This window comes from Schistocerca gregaria, chromosome 1 (genome assembly GCF_023897955.1).
Source record: "Schistocerca gregaria isolate iqSchGreg1 chromosome 1, iqSchGreg1.2, whole genome shotgun sequence".
NCBI lineage: Eukaryota > Metazoa > Arthropoda > Insecta > Orthoptera > Acrididae > Schistocerca > Schistocerca gregaria.
The window spans coordinates 500871562-500895240 of NC_064920.1; the positions used below are offsets into that span (position 1 = coordinate 500871562).

General features: G+C 40.2%; 1 protein-coding gene across 2 annotated transcripts in view; it reads right to left on the reverse strand.

The window, feature by feature from the left end:
• Positions 1-23679, reverse strand: part of LOC126354042 (coatomer subunit gamma) — a 107938-nt gene that overhangs the window by 17822 nt on the left and 66437 nt on the right. For both annotated transcript variants that reach the window (XM_050003399.1, XM_050003389.1), the window contains exons 12-14: positions 19728-19942; positions 19450-19624; positions 6182-6276 (exon numbers count right to left, since the gene is read on the reverse strand). In XM_050003399.1, the coding sequence (XP_049859356.1) occupies positions 6182-6276; positions 19450-19624; positions 19728-19942 (485 nt within the window). The remainder of the gene's footprint in view (positions 1-6181; positions 6277-19449; positions 19625-19727; positions 19943-23679) is intronic.

Consider the following 23679-nt stretch of genomic DNA (forward strand, 5'->3'; position numbering starts at 1 on the left):
ATAACTGAAGGAGACACGACTCAAGTTATTTTAGAGAATACTGTGCATGTTTCATTCACCTGATGATTTAAACGATTGCTTCACATACGAATTATCGAGTGTACCAATGTCTCTGTTGGACTGATGCGGAAAACAAAAAGTTGTCACTGTGCAATCTTTTTGATCAAGTACCTAAAAGGAATATTGACAATAATGAATTGAAGTTCTCTGCTATAGATGGAGGGCTTCTTATCCTCCACATTGTGTGGCCCGAGAATGGAACTTTTGGTGACATTTATAAAACCTTAACAGCCCATATTAAGAGACATTATAAAGATGCTGCTGCTGTTGTATTTGACAGATATTCAGAAAGCTCTCTGAACCCAAAGACTGCTGAATGACAAAGGTGAATGATGGAATGGATCTCAGGAGAAATTTTCTTTGATGACGACACATTATGCGTTAAATTACAGTTTGCCTTACTTAATAACCTCAGCAATAAGGAAATGTTTATTACACAGCTTGTGCAAAAAATAGAGAGTTTTGGTATTGAAACTGGATTGTGGATGACGATGCAGATGTTGCAAGTGCTGGAAAAGCAATAAATGCCTAAAAATTTTACCAGCAAGTGATTATAGTGGGTCAAGATGTAGATCATCTTGTGCTACTTGTCGATCTCGCTCCAAATCACAGAGACATAATTTTAATGAAGGAAGGTAAAGAAAGGTAGCATCAGGACAAGGTGTTACACTTCCAAAGATATACTTGACTCCTCACTCATTCATGAATGCTAGAATTCAATACTGTTTCTTTAAGTAGTAAGTGGTTGTGACAGCACATTTGAGCGGTATCCCCAACTTCATAATATTCCACAGATATTTAACGCTCCTGTTTCCTCTCCTGATACTACTGCAAAAGCAGGAGAGATATTTATACTCTCCCTCTACACAAAAACAGTCCTGATGTAACTTAAATGCCATTCGATTTAAATGTTTGTACTTGTGGGTCAGGCAAACAACACTGTCATACTTTCTCATTTGCTACCCACTACTGGTGCAGGACACCTCCAGTCTCACCGAATTTACCTACAAGTCCAGCTATGGCTGGGGAACAACTTGGGCTGGAGGCAATCAAACTCATCCCTCTCCCCGATTCACATGAAACGACCACCTTCCCCAGAGAAAATACTGCTGCTGATTTCATGCGGCTGCACTCAAGGCTGTGAACGAAAGTGTGGATGTGTGAAGACTGACCTACATTGCACAAAAGTGTGCAAAAACTGTCATGGACAAAGCTGCACTAATGTGCCTCACAGAGATTAGACAGAAGAGTTGGATGATGGTTTTATGTATTCAAAAAAATTTAAATAAATAAATAAAAAATAAATAAAAGAATTTGTTTGAAAGATATTGTGGTATTTTCAATGTCTAAATGCTGTAATAGGATTGTAAATATATTACAACAAAAGTAATTGTTGATTAGCTTTACAGTAATTCTTAATTTTCATGAAAAATGACTTTCATTCCAATAATTAAAGTTGCATACTTCTAAAGTAAACTACTATACAGCAAAATTGTTCTGTATAGAAAGAAGTCTGTTTCAAAAGAAATTTGACTTTCTTTCCTGCAAACTTTAGCACTCAAACTAATTACCTTGCTTAAACATGCACCTGACCTCCTCCAAGTAGAATTTCACCAGAAATTTCTGTCATATACATAACTTCGTTAAATGAACTGTTTTCTGTGAAGTTTGGAAGAAGGAAAATAAGGGAGGGGGAAGCTACCCCAATAGGGGAGGAAACATTTTTGTTTTTTACTACTTCATTCCCTAAGAGTGTTTTCGCAAAGTTTCAAAACTTTATAAATTTTTTCCCCTCATTTTTCCTAATTTTCCTGGACTAATCAGTTCAGATTGTTCAGGGGACAGGTAAGATGGTGGAAAGCTATCCATCCCTGCCACTCCTTTAAGTACAGATGACGTTCTGTAGCTGTTGATAACATGTTTATTGAAATCAAATGCCTTTTTTCTTTTTTTAAGTCATTAGTCTTCTAATCATTGCGATGTGGCCTATCAAGAATTTCTCTCTTGCGCTAACCTCTTCATCTCAGAGTAGTGCTGTGCCCTGAAATAGTTTGGTGTGAAAACGATAAATTTTTAATTTTTAATTCCAGTTGCGGCCAGGTAGCAAAGGCCCCATTGTGGAACGTGCTAACCAAGTAAGCCACTGTGCAATATTGTCGACATCACACCAAAACATTTCTGCCAGACAAGGTTGCTACACTGGTCACAGCCGAGGTGCATAGAATCGTGAACATCACAACACAGTGAGACCATGAGTTAAGTAACATTTTGTAACTAAGAGTACTTGTATGCTTCCAAGGAACTCTCACATTGCAAATTTAGCCCAGCATAGCAACCTGTACTCAGGATGTGCAAGCTTGGAAAAGCTGATACAGCAAGTCTATGGCAAACCTACTAGTTCCTCAGGCAGGACTATGTCAGAAGTGTAGCTGTAAGCGTGGCTCAAGCCATTTAGCCATGCAGTCATTCTGTCGGTGTCTTGAACCAGAGAGAATGACAGGGTTTTGAGTTTCTGAGAACCCACAGCTACCATTGGATGATGGTCAGCTGGAGACCTGTCCACTGATAGCTCATCAAATTAAGGCAAGAAGAGTACCATACCCATGGTGTGTCAGCTGCACAACTTTGAGAAATCTCACTGATGTGGGGAACAGATGCCTGGCCAGCCTCTGCCACTCTGAGAGACTATGGCTGACGGACTGCAAGCTGTTTACAATCTGGCTTGGGAGGCGGACCTTCATGGCCTCCTAACCATTTAGGTATCATTGGCCAACATCCTGGTCTACCGCTGTGGGGCGACCAAGACACTGCCGCTTGGCATCAGGAAACTATCACAACCAAGTGCACGACATGGGGACAATAAGTGTGTGTGGCGGCAACTAGCTGACATTACTTCAGAGGGCTTGGATGGGCCACACTTGTCTTTATCTGCTGGCGACCCACAGAGCACCATGGCAGCTGTGGCCTGTGACCCAAGACAATGGATGCAGCCAGCGTGATCGGGATGTCAGCGCATTCCATAATGTGCTTTGTTTGCATGCATGCAGTGTGGCCCTGAGGTGGGCTGGAGTGTTTTATAAACCTGCTTGAATGAACAACTGTTAATACTATGACTCTTTAACTGAATGTTCTGGCATTAATCTGTGCTCAGCATTTTTCTTGCACATCCTCGTGCACAGCGCCCCAGAATAGACCAGGCCATCACAGTAGATTTGCACCCTATATCCTCTATAATTTGTTGGATTTATTCCAACCTCCTCCTTTCTTTACAGTTTTTGCCCTCCACAGCTCCACTAGTATTGTGGAAGTTATTTTCTGATGCCTTGGCAAATGTCAACGTTTTCTTTTCTTTGCCACTTCTGCTGAGAACCACCACATTATTTATCAGTAACCGCACTTTTCAACGTTTTTCTATACTCTCATATCCTATATTCTTTGATTCCCTTCTGCTCTGATTTCCCCACAGTCTATGCTTCATTACCATACATGCTGTGCTCCATACACACATTCACATAATTTTATTTCTCAGTCCTATGTTTGATACTTGTATACTTCTTTTGGCCAGGAACACCACCTTCACCAGTGATAGTCTGCTTTTTATGTTGCTTCCCTGTTTCCAAGGTACCAGAATACCTTCCTTTATTGTACTTCCTGGTCCCCAATTTTTATGGTAAATCACTCAATAATCTCATTTTTGCCACTCTTCATTATTTTTATTGTTCTTCAGCTTACTCTCAATCCATTTTCTATGCACGGAAGACTGTAAATTCAATTCAGTATGACCTGTAATTCTTCCAACTTTCACTGAGGGTAATAGTGGCATTAGAAAATCTTACCATTGATGTCCTTTCACACTGAATTTTAATCTCAATCTTGAACCTTTCTTCAATTACCATCATTGCTCCTCAATATAGACAAGATTACATCCCTATCATCCACCCTTTTTAATGCAAGCACTTGATTCTTGGTCTTCCATTCTTATTGTTCTTTGTTGATACTTACACACAAAGTATTACTCTTCTTTCCCTACAGCTTATACCAATTTCTCAGAATTTCAAACATCTTGCACAATTTTACACTGTTGTACACTTTTTTTAGGCCAACAAATCCTGTGAATGTTCTTGACTTTGCTTAAATAATGCTTCCATTAACTAGCGCAATGTCAAAACTGCTTTGTCTCATACTGTTACCTTCCCAAAAACCAAACTGATCGTTACCTAACACAGCCTCAATTTTCTTTTCCATTCTTATGTATATTATTCTTGTGATACAATCATTAATAATATTGTAGTTTTGTTCAGACACTGGCTGAGAGTCATTCTCAAGTGTGCACGGATAGCACAGACATATATTATAACATATAAATTCAGTTGAAATGTTCATTGTGTACTGGAACAAAAACTGCACTGCCAATTATGTATACTATCTGAATTTACACAGTTTCTTGGCAAATTTTGTACTCAAAACAGCATTTTTTCCAATGTTTCCACTTTCAAAATGCAACCTTTAGCAATGACTAAACAATCTGGTGAATTTCCTACACAGTTGATGAAATGTGATACACCCAGAAAAAATGAAAAAAAATTACCACATGCTTCAAGATTTTAAACATGGCTGCAACAGCAACTGTTGAAATTCTTCACGATAAAGGATGACAGCCAAAAAACAGTTGCAGGATAAAAATTTATTAAAATTCTTGACCAAGGTTTCGGTACATATAAATATACCTTCTTCAGAAGTAAAAAACCCTGAACAGGAAGACACTTTCATTAGAAATTAAATTACTTGTAACTACTGCCCAAACTATTACATTGGACAAACAGGGAGACCCATTAAAGTTAGGTATAAAGAACACATGTTAGGTAAAAATGGGGAAAACGTACATAATTCCACGCTTGCCGAACATCTATGGCTCTTACAGCGTATGCCACGTGAACTGGACAACATAGAGTTGCTTCATGAAACGAATAAAGGTTACAAACTGGACTTGCTTGAAGAATTAGAGATTTTCAAGCATCTGTCTCTAAAGGATGGTTTTGTTCTTAATGAATAGGTGCAGCTTAGAAACAAAAATTTTTTTAGACAGTTTCAAACCCCTTCTTGCCTTAATGTAATATACTCTGGCTGGCTAGAAGTTAGTTTTCTTGCTTGTTGATGGCGGTGAAATGCGCTTTTCCTGTCTTGTTGGGATTTTACGTATTTTTGATGTCTATTTTTCGGTGTGTATGTGTGGTTAATTGACTAGTATGTTTTTATTCACGACAGATGGTTTCGTTTAATTATAATATTTTAGTTGTTTTTGGTAGTATGTATTTCACCGCCTACGTTACGCGAGATTCTTGTGCATTACACTAGTGCCCTCTCTTGTTAGATGTTCCAGAGTGCAAGCTTTATCTGTTTGACACTAGGACACAGGTAAACTGGTTCCATATTTTCTATTTTACATAATTTTTGATGCGCTTTTGTATGTATTCACGGATTTTAATATGCACGTGTCTGGCACATACAAGTGCCCTCTCTCGGCAAAGCCATCTGCCCTAGTGCTTTCACACTCTTGTCTTGATAGTTAATAGGCGAAGTAATGGTGCTAAACTGTTCGCTTTGACCCTGTGCCCATAGTCATGTTGTACAAATGGAGAAGATATCTCGATTATTGACGACGCCTTTGGCACAATTGTTTTCTTAATCTCCATTGCATGATGTAATTTTAATAAGTAACTAAAGATTTTATGCCTGTATTACTCTGGTAATTTCACTGTTACTTAAGCTTTTGTGTTTCGCACTTCCGATGCTAAGGCTTTTCTAATGAAAGTGTCTTCCTGTTCAGGATTTTTTACTTCTGAAGAAGGTATATTTATATGTACTGGAACCTTGGTCAAGAATTTTAATAAATTTTTATCCTGCAACTGTTTTTGGCTGTCATCCTTTACTGTGAAGATTCCTTCATGCCCCTTAAGCTACCTATTATTTGCGAGTAACAAAAACATTTTCCTGGTTGAATGAAGAGGGTAGCATGTTATACTTCTTGAATTTCATTTATGCCGACAAAGGGAAGTGAAACTCATCTGTAAAAGGATACATGAATGGTAATAAAACAATATAAAACTTTTTATTTCCTTACCATGTACTCATCATCGTAACCTTCTTCAGAATCTGGTTGACCAGTTGTAGGATCACAATCTTTGACTACAAACTTAAGAGTAGCACTGAAAGTACCTATAGAAGAAAAACAAATAGAAAAATGAATATAAAAAATCTGTTCCATAGACCACATAAAAAACAGACTTCAATTGGAAAGTGCTACGAACATTGTAGACCTACTGGAGCAAGAACCAAAAGGTACCTAGTAATATAGTGATGTGATATTGATGGCAAAAAGTTCTGAGTCCTTTGAGCATATTTTATTCAACATTTCTTACAAAAAACACTGAGGCTTCTAGTAATTTACCATTCAGTGTTTCTTGGTTGATAAATATCAAAGGGCAATGCATTAAATGACAATCTTAATTCTCAAGTAGAACAGTAAATTGTGACTGGAAAATTTAAATGAACTCTGCCAATTTTATTTATCATAGTGAATACTCAAAAAATAAGGGGCAAAATTTATAAAATAGCTTTAAGGCTAGTCTTAGTGTATGGTAGTGAACTCTGGGTGTAAAAGAAAAAAAACTAAAAAGAAACTCCATACAACACAAATGTGCATGTTACAATGGATGAAAGAAGTAACACTGAAAGATGAATTACACAATGAATGAATGGGTGATGTGTTTAAGGTTGTCTCCATAAATGAAAAAACTCATAATCCATGATGAGATTGTATGCTAATGGAACACTAAGACCTGATGTCCATGCCCTGGAAAAGGGCCTTCACAGAGTAGAAAAATGAAATGGAGATAAGAGACCTCAACCAGCTAGTTAAGGAATATCCACGGTGATATGAAGACATTACGCCTTAGTGAAGATGATACCTACCAGAGGGATAGGTGGTGCCTCATGGTTAGGGAAGTCAAACCCTACAATGGGAAAGGTGAGGACAAGAAAGAATGCACAATCGAGAAACTAAATAAAAATTAAATTAAATTTCAGCTAATACTTTACAAGAAGTGATTGAAAATTTGTGTGTGAACTGAAAATAACAGTGTAATAAATTATCTGTAGGGGGAATCCGTATGAAAATTCAGAATAGTAATTACAGGCTATAAACACATTTAACAGTTTTCTCATTACATTTACTATCAATTCAATGTAAGTACAAATGGAAGGCAACTGCAGCTGTTCACTCCTTTCTCTATCAATTATTTCAATAATGCTCCAATAATAATTTAATGATAATATACTCCCTCTTGAGTTTTACAAGACACACTCCTCCTCCCCCCCCCCCCCCCCCCCCCCCCCGCCCCACACACACACCCACACCACCACCACCATCTTCCCTCTCCACACATCGACAGCACTCTTCAATTTCACAGAAGTGCTGATGTGTAAATAGTGTTCCTATATTTTTAGCCAAATTCAGGACATTTTCAAAATGATGCACAAAAATTAAGGACAACATGGTAAAATTCAAGACATGTTAGAATCACCATCAATACAGGTTTAATAATATACAATTTTCACATAATCAGCTGTAACACTGGTGAGACATTAATAGCAGTATTGCATATACATTTAGGTTGTAAATATAAACAGAAATTTCACACATTTTTCATTGCATACAATGGTACAAGCTCACTGGTACTTGAATAGTACATTTTTTGGTATGTATTTCCTCCAAAAGTTTATTTTTATTCTGTTTACAATTTTGGAGCCCATACAAAGAAGGCTAACAAATGTGGTTTCTGTCAGTGACAGAGCTTTTATTGTTTTTATGTTGAGTGTTTTTTCATCTGTACACATACTTTAATACTGAGAACACACTTTTTTTTTAGATGCATTAAAACATGGAATAGCTAGGAAAATTCAACCAAATTACTAATATGTTCTGGGACAGGGGCAACCAAGAATTCAGTTTGAGAGCTGTGGCCTGGCTTACACACACACACACACACACACACACACACACACACACAGATTGAATTATTGTAGCACTTTTGCAATCTCATTGTGGAGATGTCAAAATGCTCCCTGAGGAAAACAATGTACACATCCTGGACAGTTGTAACATAAGGGATTTTTTCTTTAAAACAGGAATTAGACTGCAGATCAATAAGTTACAACTGTGCATGCAAAGGGACGCTTTCAAATAAAATGGCAAATGATCTTGAAAACAGATGTATGGCTGGAACTGTCCTCGAAACGTTTAGAAAACTATCCTTGTGATTCTTTCAAGGCCACAATGAATTCTTCACACTTCATGTTTCCTTTGGTGCTACTGAGCTTAGGACTGTGTTTGGCAGAAATTATCTCATCTACAATACAATTTTCTTTTTAAGGACATCTCCATCAAATCAGAAATAAGATGTTTCTCATCTTGCACTGTCTTTCTATGGGCAGTGTACAGTGAAGTTCATTTCAAATGTTAGGTCAGCGATTCTTTCCAGATGTTCTTATTTTAGTGCCTGCACTCCTCTTTCATTCATAAATTCAACAATAGCTAGCTCTCTTGAAAACTGTTGCAACTGACAGTGGAATAATGTGCGAGACTTCAGAAATTTTACTATTCATAATACCAATTTATTCACGTGCTCCACGCCTGCAATATTGTCACAAAGTGCTAGTTGATGTACAGAACAATGAATCTCTTGTCAATTGTAATTTTTAGCTCTTTCATTGTCAACTAAATCTTTAAATTCTTTCTGTATGGTGCTTTAATGCTGTTTCATAGCAAATTTGTGATACGAGTAAATTACGGGAAGGTAAGATCTTTCTCATCCTTCTCCTCTGCGATTTCCATTCATTTTTAAAGGACTGTGATGATCAATTGCTAGACTGGCTCTTTCTGTACCAAAAGCTACTCAACCTGTGAACTTCTTGTTCACCATGAACAAATAGTGAAGTAAACAATATCGACAACACGATTCTGCCGAATGGAGTAGAATCATGCTAATTGAAAATGTCACACTGCAATACTAAATGAAATGCCACTCTGTACCATGTACTTACGAAGAGGGCTGAGCAAAGCTGAGACAGGTGAAACCTTGGCCTACACATCCAGCTCATATGTGTTTTATCAAGCTGTGGCTAGCTCTAGTCTAGGTGCACTCAATCCTTATGAAAATGAGTAAAAATTTGCTGTCGGAATTCAATGACATTACAATTTGCTGGACTAATTGAGGAGGGTTATGGGACTAAATAGCGAGCTGGGCAGCCTCGCAATCCAAAAGTTAAATGCGTAAGACAGGCATCTGCTAAAAGTGGGTGGATCCAGTCACAGGGGTCAAACTATAAAGTGAGGAAGCTAAAAACATACACAGTGGAAGGTGTAAAATGGTAACTCAAATACAAAAACTGGAAAAACAGAGGGATAAAAGAGCGGTCTTCATACAGGGAGTGGTCATGGGTCCCAGACCCACAAAATAGTGGAAGCCCCAACCACAACTGGCCTGCCCCTGCTCCAGGAAGAAAGCAAAACCTTTTAAATGAAAATAAAGACCACTTTCAAAAGGAAACTGAGGATCAGTCCAGTCATCTGTGAATTGTCCGCTAATACTAAAGGACAAGGAATTTGGGAAGCCATAATTAGTATGAAGGGTCAAAAGAAGGGGACATTCCACTGAAATATGGGATACCATCAGACTGGCTCTGTAATCACATTGTGGGGGTGGCTCGTTACACAAGAGTAAACAATGGGTGAGCCTGGTATGACCGATGCTTACACAACATAAGACAGTGGACTACTACTGAGAGGAGCGAAAGGAAGAGCGGAGCGTGAAACTGTAGTAGTCTCCTTCATTGTGTGAAGTTTATTACTGAGAGCAGAAGCACACCAGATGTCATTTTCCTTTTGGGCAAAAAGTGATTTGATGTGAATCTGCATACCTGCAACTGGAGTCATGAAAAGGGAATTGGGGGGGGGGGGGGGGGGTGTGTGTAAGTATCTGGCTCTCTAGCCAAACAGTCAGCCAGTTCATTCCCTGGGATGCCCTCATGACTTGGGACCCAGAGAAAGGCAACTGCGCAGGCAGTATGGCTAAGGGCAGAGAGAAGGTCATGGATAGCAGAGACCAAAGGGTGATGACAGTAGCATCAGTCTAAAGCGTGCAGACTGCTCACTCAGTCAGTACATATTAAAACACTGTGAAGGGAGGCTAAGTAACAAAATGGAGGGGCCTGCGTTAATGGCTAGCAGGTCTGTTATGAACACACTAGATGATCCTGGCAGTAAATGGTGTTCCATGCCAGCAGGATACACAAAAGTGTATATTGACTTATCTGTCATTTTAGATCCATCAGTGTAAAAGATGGCAGCATCCTGGAACTCTTCAATGATGGAACGTACAAGACGCTGATATATTGTAGGGGCGTCAGAGACCTTAGGACCCTGGAATAGGTCAGTCCTAATCTGTGGTTGAGTCACAATCCAAGCAAGGGGCTGGGGGGAGGGGTTGCTGAGCTGCAGAAGGAAATAGGAAATACATGATACATGAGGCCCTCTCCAGTAACCAGAGATGGAGATCCCAACAGATGGAAGTGAGACACATTCCAACCAGCAATCCCACCCAAGGGCAGATAGCAGGTGAAAGACACCTCTTGTTTGTAAAGAGGACGGGGTACAAGGGATGTTCGGGGTATTGTCGATTGGCGATTGCATTAAAAACCAGGAGTAGGCTCCACTGTATTTGTAGAGGGGGAATTCCTGCCTCTGTGAGGAACTAGTGCGAAAGACATCGATAGCTAGACACATCCCATAATGATGAACAGGGTCAAGTATTTTCAAAGTGGATAGGGCCGCTGAACCATAAACCTGACAGCGGTAATCTAGTCTGGACAAAACCAGAGCATGGTAAAGGTGGAGAAGAATAGCATGGTCTGCACCCCAAGATGTGTGCGCCAGGAGGTGGAGAGCATTAAGCTTCTGCATACATGTAGTCTTCAGGTGACAAATATGGGGCACCCATATGAGCTTTTTATCAAAAAGAAGGTCCAAGAAACAGAGCTCCTCTACAAAATATAGGTGCTGGTTGCTTAAATAAAGTTCTGGATTGGGGTTTACTGTAGGTCTACGGCAAAACCACACAACCCACATTTTTATTCAGAGAACTAGAAGCCATGGGAAAAGGCCCATGCTGGGGCCCATCAGATGACATATTGGAGCTGGCATTCCGCAGGTGCTACTGAGTGGCATGTGCAACAGATGCAAAAATCATTGACATGCAATGCCGGGGTAACCAGAGGCCTAACAGAAGGTACAAGTCCATTGATAGTGATGAGGAAGAGTGTGACACTTAACAAAACCCTGTGGGATACCATTCTCCTCAGTCTGAGGGTGCCGAGTGAGGTGCCAACTCAAACCTGGAAGAGCCTGTGGGCTAAAAACTTGCAGATAAAAATCGGAATGGGGCCTGTGGAAGCCTCAGTCATGGAGGGTAAATAAAATGTGATGGCGACAAGCCATGTTGTGTGCCTTTGTAGGTGAGGTGTAGGTGGTTAGTAAAAGCCTGTTGGATTTACTGTTTCCAATCTGACTTAATGGTCAGTTGTAGATCACCCTTCCCAGAAGCTTCACTGATATGGAGACAAAATCCCCGAGATTCGAGCACCCAACATAATCAGAAGCTAAACATCCTCTTGAGCAGTTTACAACGTACACTGGTCAGGCTAATCAGCCATAGCTTCCGAGTGTCACAGTTCCTCCCGGGTTTAAGGATGGAGATACAGGCTGTATACGTGGACAAGAAAAAGAAAAGTTCCCGCATTTTTCCTGGATGTCCCAGTTAAAAAAAGCACTTTTTTCGCGTAAAGTGAGAGAATGCTTTCTCTCGGAACCATAAAACTTATCAACCCTTTGAAGGGTTAAGGTTTTATACACTGGCGTAGAACTTCCCAGCGCTTCAGAAAATGAACGTCCCCTGCCAGAAAAAAGGAAGACATATTTTGGAAAGATCTTTGATGGGCTGCAGCATGTAGCACATATGATCTTGCCAGCCGACGATAGCAGATACTCAGAGCATAGGAATGTGACGTAGTCAATCAATAGTGACCAACATCGCTGTTCAGTAGTGCAAACACATACGAAACGTTAATGGTTTAAATTAAAGCACATAGTGCAGCTACTACAAAAGCTAAGCTTTCACATGTAATAGTGGTCTATTTTACAAGTGTTACACTTTAATATACATCACACAAATGTGTTAGTAACATTTTAAATAATACGTAAACGTGTGGGCTCGAAATTCTGCTAAGTGGTTGGCCCTCACAGTGTTAGGCTTTAAATGAGAAGCCAACGATCTGTGATTCAAAAAATTCAAAGCACATTTGCACATGTAACTCAATTCATCCTGCATAAAATGAAAATTACTTATTCCCGCGACCTGTTGGAATTCGTTTCAGCAGCTGTCAGTGAGCGCCAGAAAACGGCTTTACTGCGAATGCACAGCTACGATGACATAGAAAGCTCACATGTTTGTACCTATATAACATTAAGAGATCTAACGTTATGTCGTAAACGAAATAGAACATCAGAGGGTACTCAAAGAGCATTGGAATTTCGTAACCCAGACTTAAATGCATAATTCAGCTGAAAGTGCACATTTGTATGTCCATATTCACAAAGAAGTAGGCCTCAACATGATACGAGCGTTGGAACTTAAATAGTGGCAACTATTTATTCACAACTGATACAAAAGAGTTACATGTTTACACCTGTTACTGTCCTTCAAAGTAGTCACCAGCATTGTGTAGAACCCATTGCCAGTGATTTGGAAGGAATAGTATATCATTAGCGGAGCCTGTTCTATCTAAAGTTATGGTGATTCTCATGTACGACTGTGACGGTGTTATCCTAACGCATTACATTCCTCCATGGCAGACCATCAATGAACAGTATTACTGTTCATTTTTGGATCACCCCCTGCAACCAGCTTTGCAAAAGAAGCGGCAACACTTTCTGCGCAACCCACCCATGATTTAGCACGACAATGCGCGGGCATATACAGTACGAGCTGTGGCTGCTCTGTTCGGTCGATGGGACTGGGAAGTACTGTACCATCCACCATACTCCCCAGACTTCAGTCCTTGTGACTTTGATTTGATTCAGAAGATGAAGGAACCATTTCGTGGCATTCGCTTCAGAACTGTTCCAGAGATTCAGCAGGCAGCAGACCGCTCCATTCGCACCATCAAAAGAACAGACTCTGCTAATGGTATACCATGCCTTCCACATCTCTGGCAACGGGTTCTACAGAATGCTCGTGACTACTCTGAATGACAGTAACAGGTGCAAACATGTAACTCTTTTGTATTGGTTGTGAATAAATAGTTGTCACTATTTAAGTTCCAACTCTCATATTAAGCTTTCCAGTGTGGTTTTCGGACTGCAAATCTTCTTGGAGTAGCAGTACTGTATTATCTCATCTTTGGTTCTTTATTATGGCATAATGCCATATGCACCAGAGGATAAAAATGGGCACTTCTAATTTAGCAAACATTTGACACTAGTTAATAGCGTGGAATAGAGCACTTCGTTTCAATTCAATGAAATGCCTCTGTGAAAAAGATTAATAAAAGCCAAATTTCTTAGCAAATCGACAAAAGTAACTTCACTGTTCAGCAAGGCAATTAACGCTCGAATGCCAAAAACCAGGAAATAAAATAAACTCAAGAGACTAAAACTAATAACATACCTTAGCCTTCCGTAAACACATGAATGTATTTTAATTCACTTGACAGCTCTCAGACACAGAAATGAGTTTTGTTTTCATTTGAGGGGAGAGTTGTAAACAAAGAAGAAAAGCAAAAATCACTAAACCTAAGCACCGGTCACGTGGAGACTATCACCCTCTCTGCTGCAACTTAGACTGCTCTATGCATGCGTCAATCTGGCAGCCTCAGCTCGCCAGAAGAATTTTTGTGGCTAGTGTCTGGCTGCTTGTTGCTACTGCTGCTACAGCTAACAGCCGTACTTCAAGTAGCCATAAGCGGGAGGGAGCAGTTACTGCTCATACGCAACCCAACTGCGAATGCGCATGAGCCCACTGGCAACTTCTCAAAGGAACCTAATGTAAACTGTCGTGACGTCAGTGTTTGTTGTTATGAAGTACTGCATAGTCTTAGTCCTAAAGCCTTTGACACATTTTGGTGTTAGCAGGCACTTGTGTGTGCACTGTGTTTTGTTGTTGGAAATGGCGCACTTCCTTTGCAACTTGGTTTATTTCAGTTTTCTTTCTCTCGTTTATGTTTTATTGCTGCATTATTATTCTGCAGTAGCAGGCTAGAGTAAAATTCTTTGTTAAAATATATCAGTTCTTACCAATCAAAACTACGAAAGTTTAACTAAAACTAAAAAAATGAAAAATACCTGAAATTCTAAATTTTTTTTGGATTTATCCCAGTTTTCTCCCAGATGAAAAAATTTCCGGGTTTTTCCCGAATTTCCCGGGGTGTATACATCCTGAGATAACTATGCTGATTCGGCATTGCAAGGGAAAGGCACCTGTAAGCCAAATGCGGTTGAAGACCTTGAGTAGATGTTGTCTCTGGGTAATGTCCAAGTGTTGGATCACCTGGTTGTGGATGGAATCCTGACCTAGTGCCATGTCGTGTGAAGAGGTAAGAGCCTGCACAAACTCCCATTCAGTGAAGGGTTCATTGTAGGCTGCAACTTTGTGGGGGTTGGAAACAGAGGAATGTTTCTGCCTGAGAAAAGTAGAAGGCTAGGAAAAAGACACCAGTGCTGTTGCAAAGTGTGTCATGAGGTGTTCAGCAAGGCCGATGGTTCACTAAATAGAGCACCCTATAAGAAACGGCAGTGGACAGTTGATTGTCACTGGTAGCCCAGAAGGCTACAAAAGCTTGGACCAAACCTGTGATGAAGAGGAATATGTCTCCATGGAGGAAACACATTGCTTCCAGCATTCCTTTTTACTCTGTTTAATAAGGTAGCACACCTTAGCATGGATATGCTTAAAAGCAATAATGTTGGTCTGGGAAGAGTGTCGTTTACTTCTTTGCAATGCCCGTCAGCAGTCCTTTTTCCACCATGGTGCTGGTCCACGATGACAGATCTGTGAATATGGGGATAGTAGTGCCAGCAGCATGAAGGATAGTGTCTGAAATGTGCTGCTTGACCACACAATGCAATCCAAAAGAGGTGTTGAAGTGCACAGATATATATAAAGGCAAATTGGTTCTGTGGAATGCCCAACATGTGGGGCTGTTTGCCTGGTGGCAGCATAGGATTGATTGAATCAGCAGAAAGTGGTCACTGTCACAAAGATAATCATGGGGTGACCAATGTAGAGAAGCCACGAGAGCACAGGAGGAGATTGTGAAATCGATAGCAGAAAAGGGACTATGAGCGGCACTTAGGTGAGTAGAGGAACTGTCACTGACGAGACACAAATCAAAGTCTATAGTAAGTTGGCCAATTAGAAGCCCTACCTGTTGAGGCGGTAGGAGTTGCTGTATTAAGGTAGACAGTTCAACATAAGAAAGCGACCTATCTGGAGGGAGGTAGACATTGCAAGTAGTGATTGCTGGGGATGTTCGCACTCTTATTGCTATTGCTTTCAGGTTGGTATGAAGGGGGATTCAGTCATTAATGACATCAGTGCGAACCAAAGAGCAGACCACTCCAGATACTACCCTGGGGCCAGGATGATTCCAACAGAATGCCGACAAACATGAAATGTTGAAGAGTGATCATCACAGAAGTGTGTGTGTCATGAAAAGCAAGAGAGAACTCAGAATGATAGGAAAAAAAGTGTTTTATTTCCAGTGGGTGACGACAACATCAGTTGCAATTCCACTGGATTAGCTTGTGATGAAAGTCCAGGTGAGACAAATAAACCAAGGGAAGATCACGACTGTCAGTGATCATCACAGATGAGGACGGCATGTCATGCATAAATAAGAGGTTAGAATCAGGTTGTGATGGGGGTGATGGTACCACCTCTGGGGGCACCGGGAGGGGCCTTTCCCTGGGACTTAAATTTTTTCTTCTTTTCCTTCAGAGGACAAAGAGGGCACGGCAAAGAGGGAGAGCAGGCTTCTGCAAGATCCAGGGCCGAACGAGAGTGAGTGACCTTGGAACATACAGACAGTGTGTCTGGGAGCATGGATCTCGTGTGTGTGTGTGTGTGTGTGTGTGTGTGTGTGTGTGTGTGTGTGTGTGTGTGTGTGTGTGTGTGTGTAAGGGGGGGCAGTCTCCAGGTGGGAGGTTTCTCTGGGGGGGGGGGGGGGGGCCTTCATCACTGGAGGTTGCCGAAAAAAAGGGGGGCACTTCTTTGGTCGAGGTGGTGTAGAAGCACCCTGGAGGGGAGAGTGTGGGAACTGCAGTGTAGGAGGAGGGGAGAGGGGGGACTGAGCTGGGATGAGGAAGAGGGAAGTGGGGGAAAGGACGTAACAGAGGCGAAAGTTGAAGAAAGTGACGCTAGATGGAGACGGTCATATTTCTGGTAAGCTTCAGCGTAAGATAGGTGATCGAAGGACTTGTACTCTAGGATCTTCTTTTCTACCTTGTAAAATGGGCAATCTGAAAGTGTGGAGAGTGGCAGTTTTAACTATTTACACATACAGATGGTAGAACACAGGGGCTTCCTTAATGGACTGTATGTCCATAGTCACCATACAGAAGGCCCGCAACACATCAAGAGAACATATTCCCAATATGCATGCACCGAAAGCACCTCATGGGTGGTGGGACAGAGCTTCGTATGACATCTTTAACACATGACCTTGACCTCCTCTGGTAGGGTATCTGCCTCAAAAGCCAAATTTGGTTTCATGTTCCAGTCCAATAGTTTACCTTTACAATATTTACCCACACAGCAGTCAAACAGCTTGTCAAACAGTTCTCCTTGACTCACAATAAAGTTTTTGGAAGTATATTTCACAAAACATTACAAAGCTTGAATCCAGCTGACAGTTTTCCTCAGGGCAGCTCTTTAGATTGGCTAAAGAGGCATCATAAATGGTCCGCATCAATCACAATTATATCCAACGCAAGTATCATAGGAATCTGTGGTGATGTCATTAAACTGATCAAGTGTCACTAGTGAATCACTTTTCAACTCTCATTAGTGCTGTTTTATGACAGATGAAACATATGGAGAGTGGGTTTTTGAAAAAATTCTTCAAGATTGTAAGTCACTTATCAAGGGACAAGAAGAAGGGCTTTAATACTTACAACATCAGTGACTATTCAGGCAGCCGGTAGTAGAGAGAACCATCTAATATTTTATTGCATTCTACTTCAGTAAATTCACTGACCGATTTTACTTTTTCACTACATGCAACATAGATACCTAAATGCTAGTAGATTTTACCAATTATGAACTGTATATTAATGGGCAAGCAATGTGCATTTGTTTGGAAGGAACTGTGCACAATTTGAGGACATCATCTTACTCCAGTTTAATTATTTTCATTCTTTTCTTGCAACTTAAATATTTTTCTATCTTTCCCCCATAACTAGTATTATTGTTGTCAGCTTAAACTGCTAGAAACTTTTTCTGAAGACCGAATTTGTATTCACCTCTGAGACCTACAAACTCAAATGGTCTGCACTTTCAGCAAGAGAGTTCTCTAGCTCCAACATTCTGACCATGATCCCTTGGTGGTAAAATCAAACCATTAAATGAAATGGCTTGAAGTTGTGTGGCTTGAAGAACCTATCAATGAAATAAACTATTACTTTCAGTTCAATCATTATTTCTTCCATAGCAAATGGCACAATCATGTTTGCAATAATTGATTTGGTATTTGTATGCAAGCACAAGCGCTTTTTGTTTATCTATGATTTAATGATGCCAGTGGTGCAGTCCATGCACTTTGAACTCTGGTTGTGCATCACTGTATGGTATGTCAGTGTGGCTTCTTGTGCCAAAAATTGTTTATCTGTGTCTGAAACTACCACCTTTACCAAAAAATAGTTGTCAATTTTTGATCTTTAGTAGTTAACCTGGGGGCACAGTTTTGTTTTTGTTGGTCTTCCTGTGAGTTACTATGTCAGAGCCTCCTTTATGTCCAATGCAAAATTTCACAGCACGAATTGTACAGACAGCATTCTCACTGTGACCTTTCATAAACATGAATTATTGCTGTGTCTTATTGTTTAGTTTGCACTTACGTTATCCCATGATTAATACAGTTAATATTAAGATAATATTTATTGAAATCCCTGCCGTGAACACTGGAAGTGTTGAACTACTCTACAACAGTGCAACACACCGATGTTACAATACATGCACTTGTTTACAAGCTCACAGTACTGTCATGTTTCTGACAGAATTTATATATTATATCGAACTTGACAACCAAATAGTTTAATTTTTTCATGTGAATGAAGTGTCATGCCAACATTACAAAACTTCAGGCAAACAAAGCATTTTATCGGTACAGGTTAAGTGATTAGAACAAAAAGGAAAAAGTTGGCTACATAAGACGAAAATCAGGAACATTTCACTCAGCCCAAAGAGGTGTTGGAGACACTGAGACAGGTTTTTAAGAATTATGACTGTCCCAGGAAAATCAAGACAAACAGAAACACTATGCGTAATATATAAAGCTCCAATAATATAACTTCTGTCACATCACATCAAAAATGAACCCCATCTCCCTTCCCTATGGCTCCTACCCCTGTGACAGTCCCTGCTGTAAGACTAACCATATGCACCCACTGACCACCACCTACACTAGCCCTGTAACTGGGGAAATACATACTATCAAAAGATGAGCCACCTGTGAAAAATACCAGCTGTTATGTAAACCCTTTTTGGCCTTTTACTTTGGCACGACTACCACCAAATTATCAGTTAGTATGAATGGGCATAGGCAGAGTGTGTACACTGGCAACATGCAATATCCTGTTGCAGAACATGACAGCTGTGACTTCGATGCCCGTTTCACCACATTCCCACAGACATCAGTTTCTGAGAACTTCACACATGTACTGGCGCTACAACATGTCCTTGGTTCTCACCACCTACTGTGACTTAATTTACATTAATTTTTTCTGTTTCAGCATTTCTTCACAGTATCTATTCCTTTCTTCATTCCCTTTTAGTTGTCTACATCTTTCATTTTCTGACCTGTCTATTTTTCACTGCCCCTCTTCCACCTCTATCACACAGATTTTCACTCTTATTATTAAGATCACTAAATAATTCATGATTATATGAAATGATAGTGGTTGTGATTAATGTACTTAGCAGAAGCACTTGTGATTAATGCATGTGACAGCAGCAGTTATTTTCATGCTACAGCAGAAAAATCACTATCAAGCCAACTTACCAACAGATGATGACAAGTCCTTTGGGAATTTCAGGATTACATATGCTGTGCCTGTTTCATTATAAGGCAAGCGACGACAAGGTATCTCCTTCAATATTTCATACCCTTCAGCAGGTTCAAGCTGCACACGCACATTTTCCAGGAGTTGATCATCGAGAGTATTCAGGCAGTCAAACTGAGAGGTGAGAAAGTCATGAGAGGAACATGTCCTTCAATAATCCAAAAAACTGTGAAGCAACATCTCATCTGAGATAAGCACAAAAAGTGGAGCTACTCACCTGAAGTACAAGATGTTGGGGAAATATGTGCTTCACACACCTTACAACATATTCAGTTTCTGATTCTGTAAGCTCCACCGGCTCAGAACTGCGGAACAACGAAGCACATAGGGGTGCCAGTTCAGGAACAGAACGTAATTTCTCGAGGTATGCCTCCTCACGACTGACAGCAACTGTGGCCGCTGCTGTTGCTGCCGCTGTTGGAGCTTTTACACCTGTGTGCATTCAGGAATTTCATCTATTTTAAGCACAATGGTGAAGCTTTTTTAATTTATTGTCTGCAAAAATGGCAATATGAGTAATACCTAGATACTTTTTATTGAAAGTTCAGCCATTTTTAACAAAACAACTTTACATACAGAAAATATACAGAGCAGCAAATAAATGTACAATCACAGCTTTAAAAGTGGTGGTGATAACAAATTTAATATAAAAATAAAATGGTACCTACACAAAATTATTGTCACATCAGTAAAACTGCCTGGTTCACTTTTTTCAGTAATGATTGTGATGATTTCCCATAGCCCTCCTATGTCATAATACTGACATCAATTATTGTAAATTCTACTGCTGTTTTTTCAACATAAAATTGTCAACAACAATGTCATGGGAAGGATTGTAACTCACCACACAGAAGAGAGACTGATTGGCAGTGGGCATATTTAAGCTGCAAGTCCAACTCAAATACACATCTACCCTATTTCATTGCTGTTATTCCATCCAACATTTTCCAGTGTTTAATTTTAAAAAATTGTGTGCAATTGTATGTTTCAAGAAACCAGAAACTATTAGTGTTTAAATAGCATTAATAAAAAAAGTAGTTGTCATACAGAGCTTGAAAATACAGTTTACTCTTCCCATCAAGAAAACTTCTACATTGCACCTGCCAACAAGTCATACAACGTATGTAATTTTCTACTTTTCTGCACAGAGTATATTTAGGATGTGACTGGAAACCAAGCTTAATACTGGACTACATGAAAATGGAAAATTACCTTCAGTCAAAACAGTAGCATACAAAATGCGAGTTCAGTGGACAATGCAACACAAAATCTGAATCTGCTTCATCATCCACTCTCAAAAGTAAGTGACGCAGAGTTACACTATCATGAACATCACAGGTTGAAAACACTAAATTACAGAGAATATGCATTTAACACCCATATTTGTCAAACATTTCTCTCACTGGTAGGGTCATTTGGAAAGTTCTGCAACCTACAAGATAGTATTGAAGAAAATAATTTATTTTGCAAAATACCTTTACAGGCTTCAATGTTATCTCCATTCCAGCTTATGACAGCTTCCCAACATTACATAAACTTTAGTATTCTGGATGGGGAACCTTCACTGTTGAGCTGTCCAACTACTCACTGGATGCTTTATCATTTGTATCAAAATATTTTTCACGGAGTTGTTCCTTCAATTTGGGAACAAATCAAAGTCTGGCAGACTCATATCATGTTTGTGTGGTGAGTGCAGAAATATTTCCCATCCACATTTGTTGGGCATTGCTCTCACTGGTGGGGCAACATGCAGTCTTGCATTATCGTGCAGAATAAGGATACCAGCTGTTAGCTTATCAGGCATCCTTTGATGCATTTTTCGGTGCAAAACATTTAGCAGAAATGGCTTGTAGCACACACTTGTTACAGATGCCTCTGGGACACTATTTGTAGTTATGACTCCATTAATGTGATACGAAAAGATTGCTATCAATTTCACAATTGATTGTTGGCAGCAGAATTTTTTGGGTCTTGAAGGGTTGGAAATTTTGCAATGTGATGACTGAGACTTCAGTTCCGGCTCAAAATCTCATATTCAGGTTTCATCAAGTACAACAATCCTTTTCAGAAATCATTGTTCTGTCCAATAATGTTGAAGCAATTCTTCTGCAATCTGCTTTCTGCTCTTCACACAGACCATGAGGAACACATCTGGCAGCATTTTTTCTCATTTTTAACTTTTCAGTTATTATTCTGTACACTGAAGTGACAGACACTCTTCTCTCATATGCAATTTCTTTATGTTTTTCATGGATCCTTTCTGAAAATGTCATTGAGAATAACTTGAGAGGTGTATTCCGTTGCAGTTGACGGCCTTCCACTATTTGGGTTATTCTCAATGCTAACTATCTTCACGGAAATGAGCAGACCACCATGATAATATGCTGCAAGTCCATTACACTATTCCCACACACCTCTCTCAAAGCTTTGTAAATTTCCATTGGGTTCTTTCCACAAAGGGAGTCATTTCTGACATCTGAATGCTGGTTACTACATATAATTAAACCTGATTTTGTTTCAGCTTCCATTTTAAAACTGAACTGCTCATGAAACAGCCATGTCAACCAGCAAACACATATAAAACTATAAGGTGCACAAAAATATCCACTACAGTCACAATAAAAGGTTATTTATTTGTCACACGACAGGTTTCGGCTTGCGCCCATCCTCAGGTGTTTATACATTCATGTACATGTTTATACCGCTGGAGATCAATAAAGTGTAACTATAATAATGGTGCTTCATCTTTATTGATCTCCGCAGTATAAACATGTACATGAATGTATAAACACCTGAGGATGGGCACAAGCCCGAAACTGATCATGTAACAAATAAATAACCTTTTACTGCGACTGGTAGCGAATATTTTTCTACACCCTATAAAGGAACAGTCACGGAGTTCAACAGCATCCACTACGGATAAAATTCACATATACAACTATCATACCTAAACTCTCGCTCACACCTGACATGAAATTCAATTTGACCATACTACCATAATGGTTACGCACATGCAGTGTGCAGGATTTTTAAATTTACTCTTGTACGATCACTATATGGAGCCAAACAGCGTTTGGATCACAATAATTCCAATAACTGAAAGTCCAGGATGGAAGGTAACAATATAATGAAAAGGATAGTTGCTATTCACCTTATACAGAGATGCTGAGTTGCAGAAAGGCACAATGAAGAGACTGTCACATAACTAGCTTTTGCCAACAAGGCCTTTGTCAAAATTAGACAACATACACACAAGCACGCAAAGGACACACACACACACACACACACACACACACACACACACACACACACACACAGTCTCTGGCAGCTGGAGCCAGCATTATGGGAGAGGCAACTGGGTGGCAGCCAGGAGGAGGCTTGGGTGGGGATGGGTACAGTGAGAGATAGCAGGATAGGGGTGGGGGACTGTAAAGTGCTGATGGGAGTGTGCAGGGATGAGGTGGACAATGGGGCAGCTAGATGCAGTTGGGAGGTTAGACAGGGGCAGGCGAGACAAAAGGTGGGTTAGCAAAACAGGATAGAAGTGAAACGACTGTGTGCATTGGTGGAATAGAGCGTAGTGCTGGAATGAAAACAGGGACTAAAGAAGGTCGAGACCAGGACGGTTACGGGAACACAAGATATATATTATATCACAATATATCCTGCATTTCTGTAATTCTCCTGATCTCAACCTTTGTTAGTCCTTGTTCTTACCCATCTAGCCTCTTTCCTATTCAAATTCCAATACTACACAGCCCTCTATTCCATCGATGCACCCAGTCTGTTTACTTCTCTCCTTAGACGGTCTAACCTCCAGACTGTACCTAGCTGCCCCACTCTCCACCTTGTCCCTGCATGCTCCCTGAAGCACTTTACAGTCCCCCACCCCTACCCTGCTATCTCTTCCCCTACCCGGCCCTGCTTCCTCCTTACTCCCACCATATTGTCTCTCTCATAATGCCTTGCTGCTCGCAGCCTACCTCCAGCTGCCAGAGATTGTGGTCATGTGTGAGTGAGTTGCATTTGCATGACGGTGTGTGTGTGTGTGTGTGTGTGTGTGTGTGTGTGTGTGTGTGTGTGTGTGCGCTGTCTAATTTTGACAAAGGCCTTGTTGGGCAAAAGCTAACTGTGTGACAAAAAAAATGGTTCAAATGGCTCTGAGCACT